Source organism: Herpailurus yagouaroundi, unplaced genomic scaffold (genome assembly GCF_014898765.1).
Source record: "Herpailurus yagouaroundi ecotype Mexico unplaced genomic scaffold, PumYag 139, whole genome shotgun sequence".
In the NCBI taxonomy this organism is placed as follows: domain Eukaryota; kingdom Metazoa; phylum Chordata; class Mammalia; order Carnivora; family Felidae; genus Herpailurus; species Herpailurus yagouaroundi.
Window position 1 is genome coordinate 19392028 of NW_024412394.1, and position 16453 is coordinate 19408480.

Sequence of the window (16453 nt, forward strand, 5' to 3'; positions counted from 1 at the left end):
TATAAGGTGTCTCCTATTGCAGAGACCTCAATGTGAAAAATACACTGATAAAATATGGTATATTTGAAAAGACTACATTAAGAAACAATATTGTAAGATTGTGAGATTCTGCCTCCATTAAGATTTCAAACAAAAGCAAAGGATACCATACCAGATGCTCTCTTCTTAATTAGCTTTAGGTAGTTCAGAATACTACATCTAGTGTCCACATCCACCTCCATGTTTTCAAGGTAAGAGTTCAGAATCGGGATCAACCCAGGAAACACACCCTCCTAGGAGAAGCAGGACACATAATTAGTGCCCTGCCCACTGGTGCAGGTGGTGAGGTGCAATGGGCAGGGCCTCTACCTTCCCGTTGATGATGGTGTCTATGCTCATCAGGGTGTAGTCCTCCGTGGTCAGTTCCGAGGTGTTCTGGACCTTCCCGTAGCCATCCACCACAGTGTTCCCACCTGCCAGATGAAAGGATGGAGGAGCTTTAGGGGCTTGTGAAAGCCTAGAGTGAGTGACCCTGGGGTGCCTGGCTGGCTCAGTAGGGTCAACATCCGACTCTTGATTTCAGCGCAGGTCATGATCTCAGGGTTCATGGGATCGAGCCCCGTGTTGGACTCGGTGCTAACAGCCCAGGGCCAGCTTGGGATTCTCTCTCCCCCTCTGTTTGCCCCTCCCTGGCTGGCACCACTTCTCTCAAGATAAACACTTAGAAAATAAAAATAAAATGAGTGACCCTAGAAATCCAAGAGAATGAATACCTTTGCAAATATCTTTCCTGAAATAAAACATTCCCCGCAAGACAGCATCTCGTTTCTGTGCAACTTTCATGTTTTCATCAACCTAAGGGAGAAAAATAATCACGGCTACATCAGAACATTCTTCATCCAACAGAGAAGGGGTGGTGCCTTCCTTGCTTTTGCAATTAAGACTCACCCCTCAGAATTCTACTTTCACCTTCAATGCTTTCTGGTTGGAACAAGAGACTTCACTTTTTTGTAGGGCCTGGGTCATTCCAACACAGATTAGTATGTGCTTTTTAGTAAGAATGAGAAAACTTTAAGAGAAGTTTACTTTAAAAAAAAATCACAACAAAAACTTACATTCACATAGGCTGTGTGCATTTCAAAATACCTTTGTAACTGAACCTTGTAAGAAATCTGTGGAGGGCAGGTGGTTGGTTCTCTTCACACAGCACAGTGACTCACACAAGATGCCAGGGTTACAAAAAGCAAAGAACCCAGAGAACTTCTGGCTCAGTGCTATGCCTTCCCTACCACTAGGGTTTTGCTTTCCTCACTGGTGAGGAAAGGAAAAGAGTTGATAGGTAGTCAGATCTGGAATAAGATTAGTCCTCTAAGAACAGAGGGTCACCAGTATGTTTAGCGCTCTAAGAAGAGAGGGTTCAATCAGGTAGCTCTGGCCACATCAACTATTCGTGAGCCCCAATTTCTTTAAGAAGTACATACCCAGAAGACTGCTAGGTCATGTGGTATGCCCAGGCCACACACCAGACCAGTTAAATCGGAGCTTTTCACTATGGGTCCCGAGTATCAGTGTCTTTACTTTCTATCAAAGCATCGGTGACACATAATGTTATGTTAGTTTCCAGTGTACAACACAGTGATTCAACAACTGTTGTGCTGTGTTCACTGCAAGTATAGCTCCCGTCTGTCACCATATGATACTATTACAGTATCATTGACTATATTCCCTATGCTTCTATCTTTCATCCCGGTGACTTATCCCATAACTGGAGCCTATACCTCCCACTGTCCTTCCCCATTTACTCACTTCCCCACTCCCTCCCCTTTGGCAACCATCAGTTCTCTGTATTTATGGGTCTGTTTTTTGTTCATTTTGCTTTTTAGATTCCACACAGAAATGAAATCATAAGGTATTTGTCTTTCTCTGATTTAGGGATAATACTCTCTAGGTCCATCCACATTGTTGCAAATGGCAAGACCTCATTCTTTTTTATGGCTGAGCAATATTCCATTGTATATGTATATACCACATCTTTAATCCATCTATTGACGGGCACTTGAATTGCATCTGTATCTTGGCTACTGTAAATAATACTGCAATAAACATAGTAGGGGTATGTATCTTTTTGAATTAATATTTTCATGTTCTTTGGGTAAATACCCAACAGTTGAATTAACTGAATCATATGGTAATTCCATTTTTAATTTTTTGAGGAACCTCCATACTGTTTTCCATAGTGGCTGCACCAATTTGCATTCCCACCAAGGAATGCACAAGGGTTCCTTTTTCTCCACATCCTTGCCAACATTGTTATTTCTTGTCTTTTTAATCTAGCCATTTGACAGGGGTAAAGTGGTATCTCACTGTGGTTTTCATTTGTATTTCCCTGACAATTAGTGATGCTGAACAATTTTTCATGTCTGTTGGCCATCTGTATGTCTTCTTTGGAAAGATGTCTACTCAGGTCCTCTGTCCATTTTTTAATCAGATAGATTTGAAGTGGGTGTTTTTTTTTTTTTTTTCTTTTTAAGTTTATTTATCTTGAAAGAGAGCAAGGAAGAGCGCACTCAAGCAGGAGAGGCAGGATGAGAGGGAGAGAGAGAGAATCCCAAGCAGGCTCTACACTGTCAGCACAGAGCCTGATGTGGGGCTCGATCCCATGAACTGTGAGATCACAACATGAGCGAAAAATCAAGAGTCAGACACTTAACCGACTGAGCCACCCAGGCACCCCTCTTTTGGTGAGATTTTTAAATATATTTTGGATATTAAACCCTTATCACATATATCATTTGCAGATATATTCCCCTATTCAGTAGGTTGCCTTTTTGTTTTGCTGATGATTTTTTTTTCTATGCAAAAGCTTTTTATTTTGAGGTAATCCCAATAGTTGTCTTTGGCTTTTCTTTGCCAGAGGAGACAAATCTAGACAAATATTGCTAACAGTACATGTTAAAGATTAATACTTATGCTTTCTTCTGAGTTTTATGGTTTCAGGTCTCACATTTAGGTCTTTAATCCTTGTTGAGCTGATTTTTGTGTATGAGGTAACAAAGTCCAGTTTTCCCAACACCGTTTGTTGAGAAGACTGCCTTTTCCTGTATATTCTTGTCTCTTTTTTTGTCATAGATTGCATAACAATGGGTTTATTTTGGACCTCTCTATTCTGTTCCATTCATCTATATGTCTATTTTTGGGCCAGTATACCTTACTGTTTTAATTACAATAGCTTTGTAATATGTCATCTTGGAATCTGGAATTGTGTTACCTCCAGCTTTGCTCCATCTCAAGACTGGTTTGGCTATTTGGGGGAAGTTGGTTTTTTTTGGTTTTTTTTTTTGGTTTGGTTCCATACAATTCTAGGGTTATTCTAGTTCTATGAAAAATACTGTTGGTATTTTGATAGGGGTTTATTGAATCTGCAGGTTGCTATGGGTAGTAGAGATATTTTAACAATATTCTTCCAGTCCATAAGCCTGGTATGTCTTTCCATTTCTTAGTGTCATCTTCAATTTCTTCCATCAAGAGTATAGGTTTTTCACCTCCTTGGCTAAGTTTATTTCTAGGTATTTTATTTTTTTTTGGTTTAACTGAATATAAAATTGTTTTCTTTCTGCTACTTGGTTATTAGTGTATAGAAATGCAACAGACTTTGTATCCTGCAGCTTTACTGAAACCATTTATTATTTCAAATAGGTTTTTCTGGTGGGCTTTTTAGAGTTTTCTACATAGTATCATGTCATCTGCAAATAATGAGTTTTACTATTCATTACCAATTCAAATGCCTTTGATTTCTTTTTCTTGTCAACTATTAGGACTAGGAGGACTTCCAGGACTATGTTGACTAAGTCTTGTTCCTGATCTTAGAGGAAAAGCTCTCAATTTTTCATCACCAACTAAGATATTAGCTGTGGATTTTCCATACATGGCCTTTACTATGTTGAGGTATGTTCCCCCTCAACCCACTTTACTGGGAGTGTTCATGAATGGATGTTGAATTTTGTCCAATGTTTTTTTCCTGTATCTACTAAAATAAAGATGTTTATTGTTCTCTGTTAATGTGGTCTATCACATTAATTAATTTGCAACTACTGAACCAGCCTGCATCCCCAGAATAAATCTCACTTGATTGTGGTGAATGATCCTTTCAATACGTTGTTGAATATAATTTGCTAATATTTTGTTGAGAACTTTCAGATTTTGTTCATCAAAAGGTATGAGCCTACAGTATCTCCACCTGGTTTTGATAATATAATGTATTTGGAAGCTCTCCTTCCTCTTCTATTTTTTGGAACAGTTTGAGGAGAACAAGTATGAACTCTTCCTTAAATGTTTGGTAGAATTCACCTGTAAACCCATCTGGTCCTGGACTTCTGAGTTTTTGCATTACCAATTCAATGCCATTAGTAGTATTTGGTCTGTTCACATTTTCTAGCTCTTCCTGATAGAGTTTTGGAAGATTCTGTTTCTAGGAATGTATCCCATTTCTTCTTGGTTGTCCAATTTGTTGGCATGTAATTTTCTGTAGTAGTCTCTCATAGTCCTTTCTGTGACATCAGCTGTTACTTCTCATTTTCTTTTACTTACTTGTGTCCTTTTTCTTGGGGAATCTAAAGGTGTTTAAATTTCATTTATTTTTTTGAAGAGCCAGTTCTTGTTTCATTGATCTTTTCTATTTTTTTAGTGTCCATTTAATTTATTTCTGCTCTGCTCCTTCCTCCTTCTAACTTTGGGCTTTGTTCTCCTTTTTTCTAGGCCATTTAGATGTAAGGCTCTTTGAAATTTTTGCTTCTTGAGGTAGGCCTGCATTGCTGTGAATTTTCTTCTTAGAACTGCTTTTTCACTCTGTCCCCCAAATTTGGACCCATTGTGTAATTTCATTTTCATTTGTCTCCACGTACAAAAACATCTTTATTGTCAATTCCTTATTTATCAAATGACTTTTTAAGACCCTTAAAGTAGAGCTTTTAAAGTAGTACTTTATTTCCCATAATGAAATTTTAGGAGAATCTTAACATGTACAAGTTAAAGGGTCTTGTTGAACTAGGATGGATAGTGCCAAGTCTTTGATTACCGAGCCTGTCTCCCATACTCCATTTCTTTTTTTTTTTTTCCAACGTTTATTTATTTCTTGGGACAGAGAGAGACAGAGCATGAACGGGCGAGGGGCAGAGAGAGAGGGAGACACAGAATCGGAAACAGGCTCCAGGCTCCGAGCCATCAGCCCAGAGCCTGACGCGGGGCTCGAACTCACGGACCGCGAGATCGTGACCTGGCTGAAGTCGGACGCTCAACCGACTGCGCCACCCAGGCGCCCCTCCCATACTCAATTTCTATTGTCATGTTTAAGATACATGACCTTGTGAATGATCTAGACACTTCTAGAAACATATCCAAGTAACAGTCTAAAATTCCATCATGGCTACGAATGGGTTTTCTTTTCTAAAATTTTTTCTTAGCCTTGATCAAAGTTCATAAAGGACTATTTTAATTTTTGCTTTTCTGAATTTCTCTTACAAGTATACTGTACTACTGCACTTCAGATTCTCAGTTTGACTGCTTAGGTTTACTTTAGTCTTTTATTCTCATTCTCTGATCATATGGCCTGTCAGTTAGTGAGTAACAGACAAGGCACTCTAAGTGATTTACCTCCATGAATCCCACATGTTCTTACAACAGCCGTGTAGCCCACTTCTGCACGTGCAAATGGAGGCACGGTGATGGTAGCACCTTTGCTCAGCTTAAAAAGCCGGTAAGGAATACAAGTGATTTATGAATTTAATGCTCATAATGCAGCCACATCAGAGACACCACACTACAGTGCCTTTAAATTTTTTTATGCTCCTTAAGAAATGTCTGCTATAGTTAAAGGAATAACAACAACAACAACAACAACAAAAATCTAACATTATCTTGGAAGAATACAGAAAACTGCTTTCTCTATTTCATTTAATACTTAATTCTCAAATTTTGTTATTAGTTTCTTATTTCTACTATCCTTTAAAGGTCATTACCTAGCCCTTGGTTTTCCACACTTGTCCTTGTTTTAGGTAGGCAAACACCCTACACCATTATGCTGTTACTTTCTATCATCTGTTTTAGCTTTTTAGTAGAATAGTCTATTCAAATTTGTTTTTATCTTACTTTCATCATTTTATGTTCTCTGGGCTATACTGTCTTACCACTCTGAAGGTGGTTAGTCCCACCCCAAATTTTTGTTCATTAGCACTGGGAAGTTCTTCGTTCTTTTCCCATCCTTTTAAACTAGCAGGTTAGAAGTAAAAAATCTTACTTCTATACTATTAGTTTTTCTCGCTTTGTTATGAAATTCTCTAAATGTCAAGCATTAAAGGATACCTACTATAAATCTCCTTCCACTTTCCCCTCAGTTGGTAAGAGTTCTGGCATGCTCTTAGCTCTAATAATCTATTGAGGAATAGCCTGGATTTTGAAGTTTGGGAAGAGAATTGTTTTCTTTACCTTTATGGATTTTGTGAACTTTTCTCCATCTCTTAGCATTTGATGTTGTAGATGAGGAAGGAGATCAACTAGTTTCTTTTCCTCTTGGTAGCTATCCAATCTGAATTCTCTCTCCTGTTCAAATGGTTGATTTCCTTCTTTAGGATTCAGAAATTCCTAGATTTGGGTTCTTTAAATAGTTGTTTCACCCTTAATGGACTCTTTCAGTCAGAGAAATTTCTATTTCTCTGATTACTGGATCCCATTTTTTATATAGATCATTTCTCCTAAAGTATTACAAACATTGAACTTTCCAGAGCAATTCTCCATGTTTCAGTTTTTCCATAATTTCTGTTTCTTTGTCATTCTGAGATAAATCTCAATTTGGTTTCCCAAATCATTAACTTGGATCTTCAGTAACATGGGCTCTACTGGTGAATATATGAAGTTTTAAAAGTGTAGCTTTTTTTAAGAACTCTTCTCCAAATGCTCTCTGGTCCATACGCTTGCTTATTTTACCCATATGACTCTTCTCTAGAATTTTTTCAAGGGCACTAATTAGCATTTAAGAATTCTTCCGTTTTTCTTTAATTAACTAGTTCACTGAGGAGAAGGCATTCTGTAAACCCAGCTGGGCCCTTTAAGGCTATTAAAAGTTACCCATTTTCTATGGACTTTCAGACATCTATTCATACTTGTTAACAAAGCCTTAGGCAGGTAGCTTACAGGGAATTTTCCTTATATGGGCTGATCCCTCTTGGCAGGGACACCCATATGGGCAAATGGACTCACACAATTCTGTGGCTTACTTTTGGCCTGGGCATTCAGAGCAGGCAGAGATAGGCTGATGGCCAAACTTCCCTCAGGGTGTGTGGGCGGGACAAGTCCCACCTGATGGAGGGAGTAGGCAGTGAGGTGGGAGCAGATGCTGAGTTAGGCATTTATTTCTTTCTTCCATGCTTGCTCTGACAGGGCTGCTATCCTTCTCCTTTCTCTGGAAATAAAACCTCAGCAGACCCCTCACTGGGCCCAACCACCTTTCCCAGACACTTTCTGTGGCCAGAGACTGAGTGGCCCCAGAACCAAAGGTTTCTAGTTAGTTAGCTGCTGCCTCATGGCCTGAAATTGTTCCAAGGCTTTGCTGGGAAACTGCTTCCAGAGAGCTCCTTTTTTGGTTTTGTTGGGCTGAAGCTGATTAACTATTAGTTGTTTTTCTGATAGTCCCATCTACATTGTCCAGAAACACCTCCAGTTTGATTCCACCGACGTGACCCTTTCCTGCAGTTATACATTCCCCTCTCAGTTTTAATATGGTCACCAAAGTGGCATTTGGGGGAAAATGAAATCAATATGTGGATTCTAACCATCACCCTGAATTGAAAGCCTCTATAAAAGTGGTTATTCAAAAGCAACCCCAAATCTCTTTCAAATGGGCAAAGGAGCTAGTGTTAGCACTTTGTTTTCGAGGAATCTCCACCAGTGCAGTACCAAAATCTACAGCCTAAGCTTAGGTTTAAAAGGAAAAGAGAATAGAGTGGAGGGAGAAGCATCTTATTCTAAATGGTGAAAATTCAAAATAAGGTCAGATTTAAAATATTATATGTAAACGAGCCATAGATAATCCATAGATACCTAGACTGATCACTACCCTCAAACATATTCTTACCTTTGATAGTGGAATGAGAAAATCCAGTTTGTATGAAAGGATCACTCTTGTAAGCAGCACCACAAACACCACATATGCAGAGTTCTCAAAGTCTGTTAACTGAACCTACACAAGCAGGAACCCAGAAAAGTTATGGACCAACCACACAAACATGCTCTTCCCTACAGGCCCCTCCTCAGATCATGTCATTCCCAAGCCAGCTCCAACTTCCCCCACCCAGGGCTTGAAGCCCTCTGCCCACAATCTCTTCTCAGAAATCAATCCACCTTAGCTTTTAGACCTGCTTTTATCAAGCACAAACTTGATTTGAATGTCCTTCCAAGAACCTTTGAGAAGAGCATCAGAAGGGTGATGGGCAGAGGACGGGTATATTTAAGTCACTTCCTGCCCATGTGTATCTTACCTCCATGGGTCGGAATTCTACTCTCCATCCAATGTCAGAGTTTGGAGGAGGGGGCTTAAATCTCATTGTCTGCCAATTTGTGGACTGAATGTTCTATATAAAATCAAACAAACGGAAAATAAAACCAATTTTCCATATGTCCAGTAAAACATTAAGATGGTTTGGTCTTTATTAAGGGATGATTATTCACTGTTAATACCAAGTACTCTTTAATTTACAAATACAAAAAGGTACCATTTGAGATTTTCTTGGTGTGTGACCTGTTAGGTAAACAAACATTTAACAAAAGTTGGGTGATATGCTGGCAGCACAGAAATAACTGAAGCCATCTTTTCATGTGTCATGTTTGAATTTTTCACGTTTATGCAAGCAAGAGAAAATACTGAAAAAAATGCAGAACCAGAGATATAACCAGTCAGAATCCTAAAATAGGGTACTTTAAACCAATTTAAAATTTCTTAATTCTTTACTGCACTAGATAATGAAAGGCATAGGACATTTCTCCTATTACTAGCTGTACACAGGTACAGAAAATGACCTCCATCTTGGTTAGTGAAGTGAAATGCATTTAAAACAGAGGAGATGGGGCGCCTGGATGGCTCAGTTAAGCGTCTGACTTCGGCTCAGGTCATGATCTCGTGGTTCAATAGTTCGAGCCCCACGTCAGGCTCTGTGCTGACAGCTCAGATCCTAGAGCCTGCTTCAGATTCTGTGTGTGTGTGTGTGTGTGTGTGTGTGTGTCTCTCTCTCTCTCTGCCCCTCACCTGCTCACACTCTCTCTCCCAAAAACAAACAAACATTAAAAAAAAAAATTAGAGGAGATACCTCAAAATGGTCTGATTCATTGGCATCATCCAAGTGTATTTTCTCTTCAAATAGAGTCAGTGGGTCTCTTATGAAGAGATGAGCGACATGCTGAGCCAGGAGATGATCAATGCCTGTCAAGAGATTACACAGCACTCCCATCAAAGCTGTAGGCTCCACCGTGTCTACGTCCAGTCAGGAGACAGGACAGCTCAGCAGGTGTGAAGAGAGGGCATTGAGAAGCTTAGGAAGTGGCTGGTTAGTTCGGTCTCTGTATGTCACGCACGGTTTTATTCTACAGACCCTGAGCACATGCCAGAGTTTTATTTGCTACTTACACAATGCCTGGTTGGGGCACTGGTGTGGACCTAGATACAGACCTCCAAAGTAAGTTCCTTTGCTAAAAGCCAAGAAGATCTCAGAATTAGAAACTTGAAACTTTAGGAACAGGCAGCCAAATAAGACAAGTTATAGACTTCACACCAGGAACAGAAACCAGACCAGGAGTCGGCAAAGAGTTGTAAAGAATTTTGAAGAACTAAAGGTGTACAATCAAATCTGGAGAACACGAGTGGCTACTCACCTTCCTGCAGCAGCTGTTCGTAGATTTCTTTATCAATTGTCAAGTCGATGTCATTGTATTTCTCCCCACACTCAGATAAATAACTGTCTATTGAATCATATCGGGATTTACTGATCCTATAGCTATTGTTCTTCAGTGGCTAAAATTGAAAAAAATATAAATGAATGCCATAGAAAATAAGCTCTGGAAATAAACTAATGCCCCAAATAGTTCTACTAAAATGATTTTTTATATATAACAGTTACATACAAATGTCCAACCTTAAGATCCTCAAATAAGTTAATCCTGAGAAGTTATTAGGGAAAATTACGTTTTTAACAACTTTGGAAGTAATTTAAGTAGCTGTTCTGATAGGATTTAAATATACTTTTTTTTCTTTTAATTCTTCCTAAGCTAAGAAAATAAATGCAAAGTTTAGAAGCAAACCTATTAATGTAAAACGAAGCTATTAAGATCATTTCTCCTTTACAGTTTCTCTCTCCTTCGGCAACCTTCTGAACAATGTACGAACGCTCACATCAAGATGAGAGCAGTGGTATCGCAGTCCTGGTGGAGAACATCCAGGGTGCTCGAGAGGGCTTTACAAATCGTGCCCCGGTCCCAGTTCTGGAGATACTGGTGTATTAGATTGAAAATGGGCCTGGGGGACTAGTTTTAATCATGTCCATAGGTGGTTCTGATGCACACTCCAGCTTGGGAGAGGTGCACAGTCATATAAAACAAGAGGCACTAACCTACCCTTATTAGGTAAACCTAACCCCTTTCAATGCGGCAAAATAATCTTTGACAACAGATTCCACAGCAGAAATCTTCATATAAAAAACATTCATGTAGCACCAAAAAGCCTTCTGGTAGTAGCAGCCCATCAGCACGGACTTCCAAAATATAGAAAAATAGCACTACTAGTTTTAGAAGAGGATGAAACAAATACAGATTTCAACAAGTGATGAAACCTCCTCACCCAAACCAAATCGTGTTTCCCACGTATTCACCCAAACACTAGGACATCAAAGACAGGTTGATAACCTGTCAATTTCTTCCCATATGTGACTAACCCACTCAAGACAAAAATTTAAGGGAGACTTTCAAAATGGCAAATAGTTACAATAACCCCATTTTACCTGCTTGATTTAAAAGGCTATTAAGGAAAATCACTCCCACCTCCAGTCCTCTCTCCTCCCGAGTTCTATCATCTACAGATGCAGAAATCACTCCCCAGCGACAATCAATGTCTGACACATAGCCTCGGTAAAAAGGAGACGCAGCACTCAAAGCCATCTAAAAACAAACAAGAGTCAGCACCTGCAGGTTCAAAGTGTTACATACAAGCTGAGAAAAGCACCATGCAGTTATCTCTGGTCTAGAACAATCAGTTTATGCAACCCCTATGGAGTTATACTCCATCTGTCTGTACCTGACTTCTCATAGTCAAAGACACCAGAAGAGACTCAAGTTCTTGGATTTGATGCATTTTATTTTAATTTTTTTTTAATGTTTTTATTTATTTTTGAGACAGAGACAGAGCATGAGCAGGGGAGTGGCAGAGAGAGAGAGGGAGACACAGAATCCGAAGTAGGCTCCAGGCTCTGAACTGTCAGCACAGAGCCTGACGCGGGGCTCAAACTCACTGACCGTGAGACCATGACCTGAGCCGAAGTCGGAAGCCTAACCGACTGAGCCACCCAGGCGCTCCGGATTTGATGCATTTTAAATCATCCCCTCTCTCACATGAGAATGTGAAGGATGGGAGGGGGAAATGGCTGCAATCAAACTTAACACTTTAACCCTCAAATGTCTTACTAGCAACAGTAAACTCCTACAGCTTAGAGTCTTAGTCCATTAGCTCTGAATGTATATTATTTATGTCAGTTCATTTCTGAATGAAGTCTTATGTGAACTTCAATAGCACATGGTCAGCAAATTCTGCACAAGCACCCTCTAGACAAAGAAGCGTTTAAAGTAAGATGTCATTTCTACTTACGACAATTGGACAGATGGTGGCCAGCTGATCATAAAGGTATCTGGCCTCGGATATGCTGCAGGCTTGGAACGTTACCTGTTTAAGAATTGCAAGTTATTAACAACAACAAATCATGAACATCCTTCCCAAAGATTACTCTGACAAGGAAGATGGCTGGAGAAGGGACCACGGTTACTCCATCGCTAGTGACATTTAATACAGAATGTTTTTAAAAAGTTGTCATGGTTGAATTTTGCCAAAATATGGTATTTCATCATGTTCACAACTAATATAAACAACCATTTCCTAAGTTAAGTAAGATTAAAATGTCAGGAAAAAAAAGTAAGACACTCGAGAAATAATGAGTTCAGCAAGGCATTTCCTCTTGTGCTGGCTCATTTCCCTCTATAGCTTTCCATTCACTTCAGTTATAGCTGAAGGGTTATATAAACTTGGGTACAAAAGGGTGGGTTTCAAAGTTCCCTGGCAGCAGTATAAAGTATAGCTTGGAACAGGACATAACTAGAGGAAGAGAGAGTTAGTTAAAATGCTGCAACTAACCCGGAAGAACCAAGCACGGCTGGTGCAAGGGGCACACCCAAGTCCAAGCAGCCCCTGGGGGCCGGTGGGGTACAGATAACAAAAGTGTGACTCGAGTTTTGGCTTGGGTGTGCTTACGACAGACAGTGAGCAGAGGCACCAAGACACGATGGGCGTAAAAGGCCAGGAGCAGATAAAGAAGCCCTTTAAAGAGGTGGGGTCTCCAGGGCTGATGCCCAGAAGAAAAGTCTGGGGGTGGAGAAATAGGGAGAAGGCTCAGGTCACGTTCTCAAGATGGACAGGGAGCCCAAGCAGAACACTTAAGAGAAAGGCAGAGAAAAAACATCACATGACTGATCAGCACAAATCTAAAAACAATTACCCGAAAGAAACCAAAAAGGTTCTGCCTGCCTTGGGGTGAGGAGCAGTGGAAGGAAGGGACTGGGAACACAAATCATGACTGTGTTAGCACATCCATATAAACTGCCAACTGGGAACAGCTTTCATGTCCTCTGTTATTTAACAATGAAAATTTTGAATTTCGTGTTGGTACAGGAGGTGATTTATGAGCTTAATCCTTGAGGAAGCAGCTGAGCGAAGATGTTTATTGTTATAATCCCAACCAGGTATTTCCCATAGTTCTAGCCAGGTCTCAGAGGAACTTCTGTTCGAGACTCACAGCCTACCTGCAGAATTCTATTCACGTCAGGGTGGTAACTAATTACAGAAAATAATTATTTAGACAACTTGCTGTAATTTCTGTTAATGATTCAATGCTGTATTTTAATTCAAATGTACTGGCAATTAATCAGTCACTACAAACTAATTCATCATAGACATCAAGGAATAAGCGTATCAAAGGTTAAAATAAAGATTAAGAGGGACTGGTAATTAGGTCACTCTTAACCAAAACAAGGGCAGTTTCTGCAATGTGGTGGGAACTCAGGAATCACCTTGTGCAAGGGAAGTATAAAATGGCAAGTGAGAAAACAGAAGACAGTAAGCTGAGTATTTAGACACTTCTGAGCTGGGAATCCCCACGAAAATGTGAGTTCTCTGAGGGCAGGGATGGGCCCTGCTGTTCTCTATTCCAAATGTGAAGTAAAGTGACACTTACCTGGTGCTTAATAAACATTTGTTAAATGCATTTGTGTATCTTGAAGGAAAGAAGGTGCTAAAGAGGAGACTACGGGGGAGTAAAGAAGTTTTATTTTCATAAAATGGTGAGATACTCTAGACTCTAGAGGCCACATTCAGATGGACGGAGATTAAAAATACCTCAATGTTCCCCAAGTGTTTTGACTGCTGAATTCTTCTGAATATGCATCCCTTAGTTTAGATCCTCTTTTGTTACTCTTGAGGTATTGTAGTGTGTGTCTGTTATTTCTATCTTTAAATAGATACAATGTAAGTGTTTTCTCTCCAGTTTTTTGACTGGCTTCTCTTAGACAGCCTGGTATATACTAGGCAACTCATAGGGAAATCTAGGGGTAAGGTATCCTTAAGAAAATTAGCACCTGGAACTCAATAGTTAAGTTACAACAGTGAAGTGACTTAGTTATTCTAAATCTATTTAGTAACTGGCTTCAGTACTCTAGAGGTATCTTCAAATCAAACAGGACTATGATTAATGGCTTTAGTGGGGAAAGGAAAACAAAGAGTTCTTATGCCTTAAAGTATGAATATTCAGTTTTGGCCTCTGGTGTCCTTTTAAAGTATCATATAGGAGGAGAAGAAATGTCACTAGGAAACAGAGGGGTAAAAAAGAGAAAGTATGAAAAACAGATGTTGAAAACCTGAATCTCTAAAATTTATCTAGAACCCAGTTTTGAAGCCACCTGATTTTCTTAGAGGGGGAAAACCTAGCACAATGTACACCAACTTATTAAATGATTCCTGAAAAATCTTGACTCCCGAAGAGTCAAGAATCTGAATGTAGTTAAATGATTTTTTTGTTTTGTACAATTAAGTCTTCATTAACCTTTAAAAATTACTTTAAAACTTTTTCTGCTTTACTTTGCTAAGTTGTTTCTACTTTTCCACTTGAGAGATACAAAACAGGGTTTTCGGTGGGGAGGTATGGAATTCATCTTATTTCCCATACACCATACATGACCTGTGCTAACGATTTTTTAAGTGGAGTATTCAAAGTACGGTCTTGGACATGCCATCGAGAAAAAAGAAACCTTAATCCTAAATCCACAACAAAGCTTAAATTGGACGGAAAAGTGCATCTCCAGGCAATAAAAATGTTACTACCCACCATCAGAGCACATTTACTTGTATAGTAGTACAAGGGAAAGACCATCCTGGTGGAATGAAGTAATTGTGCTATCCCTGGCAAGACTCCTTGGTTTCATATTAAACCAAGAAAAGGCAATCAGTACTCCCATTGCACTGACACAACTTTAAAGCCATGCACTAAACCCTAGATCTTAATGGTGCTCTTAAAAAACAAACAAACAAACAAACAAACAAACAAACAAAAAAACTGGTAATTAAGACAGGAAAGCAGGTATACAGGCCAAAGTCAAAAGCTCCCTTTATGAAACGTGACCATTTGTAAAGAAGCCTAATGGCCTATATTTGTTTGGAAGACACACTTTATACTACCTATGTAAGCCAGGAAAATCAGAAAAAAAAAAATTATGGTCATGTAGACACATTTAGCATAGAACAATGGGACTCTGGCATTCAATTTTCATTCCCCATAGTTGTAAAAATAAGCACATCGGAGCTATATGTGCAAGAAGGTGCATGGCTATGCTGCAGCTGTTCAAGATGATGGGAATTCTGTGCTTTTGGCCTCTGGGTGCTAAGTAGGCAGAGTGGAGACCCAGTGACCTCAGAAGGGGGCCGGGCTTTGCACCCTTCCAGGCCTCTAAGGACACCATTTCTAATCTTCAAGTAATCCGAACTGGATACAATCTCCTTACACAGTAACAAGTAGCCTCTATTTTTATTTGAAATTTTCAATTTGTGCAACTCCTAACTCCTGTTCTAACATGATTTTAAGCAAACGAAGGGTTATTAAAACCAGCACTTCTGTTGACAAAAACAATGAAGTAAATACTAGCTTAGAGTCAGACCCAGAAGGGGCCTTAATATAAACCTTCCTGTTAACAGATAAGAAAACCAAGACCAAAAGAAGTGAATGGAGCTCCCCAAATACCTGAGGAGTAACAACTGAGACCCTAGTGCAGGCCCACATGCTGCCTGATAGGTTCTGTGCCCTCCCGCCCAGGTCCTTGGGCACAATGCCTGTGCCAAGGGCATCCACCATCTCATTAGATCCACAGAAAGTTTTAATCAAGTAAACACAGAAAGGCTACCCTACCCTGTGTGACTTAGCATGGGGCAAGACACACACAGGTGGCTAAATAGTTCTTTTTATGCCACTAGATGGCCTTGCCTGAATATGAAAATTTCAAGTCCAGACAGTCCTTCCCTTGGATCACAAAATCACTGGAGTGCATCCAGAGTTCATTTTCACAAACAGATCTGAATGATGTTACAAGCTCTAAGCCAGACCATCCATCACTAGAAAAGATTAGAGACTCATCATGGAATGCTTCACACTATAAATTAATTAACAATTAATTATATTTGCAGTAAACTGGAGATTCTGTCAATTCTCCATCAAGATAGCTACTAATGAATTTACTAAAATCACTAGTTTTCAGAAAGGCACACTTGGCTTTCAGTTCAACTTGATTAAAACATTAACTGTTTTAAATGCACATTAAAAAAAAAAAAAAAGAAATTAGTAAACAGAAAGGGACAAGGGCACACTGCCTCTCTGTATACTTGAAGCCATACCTGAAGACAGCAATTACCCATCCCAAATCCCATGGCATCCATGTAAATATGATCAGGCTTGGAAGCCCTTGCTGCCTCCTCATCCTCAGGAAATGTTTCCATAAATGGAGATGGTGTATTCTTGTCCTTAAATACTGTATTATTAAATTAAAAATAAAAAAAGGGATATGGGTGAGATTCCAGGATGAAACAACAATTCCACAGCTGTCTCTCTCCCACGCTATCACCTCACTCTGTACT

General features: G+C 39.5%; 1 protein-coding gene across 1 annotated transcript in view; it reads right to left on the reverse strand.

Annotated features, from left to right (window-relative positions):
• Positions 1-16453, reverse strand: part of GCLC (glutamate-cysteine ligase catalytic subunit) — a 50884-nt gene that overhangs the window by 2674 nt on the left and 31757 nt on the right. Inside the window, exons 6-15 of the mRNA XM_040473778.1 lie at positions 16214-16347; positions 11876-11950; positions 11056-11172; positions 9895-10033; positions 9333-9445; positions 8508-8600; positions 8105-8209; positions 753-834; positions 349-452; positions 152-272 (exon numbers count right to left, since the gene is read on the reverse strand). Coding sequence (XP_040329712.1) covers positions 152-272; positions 349-452; positions 753-834; positions 8105-8209; positions 8508-8600; positions 9333-9445; positions 9895-10033; positions 11056-11172; positions 11876-11950; positions 16214-16347 — 1083 coding nt within the window. The remainder of the gene's footprint in view (positions 1-151; positions 273-348; positions 453-752; positions 835-8104; positions 8210-8507; positions 8601-9332; positions 9446-9894; positions 10034-11055; positions 11173-11875; positions 11951-16213; positions 16348-16453) is intronic.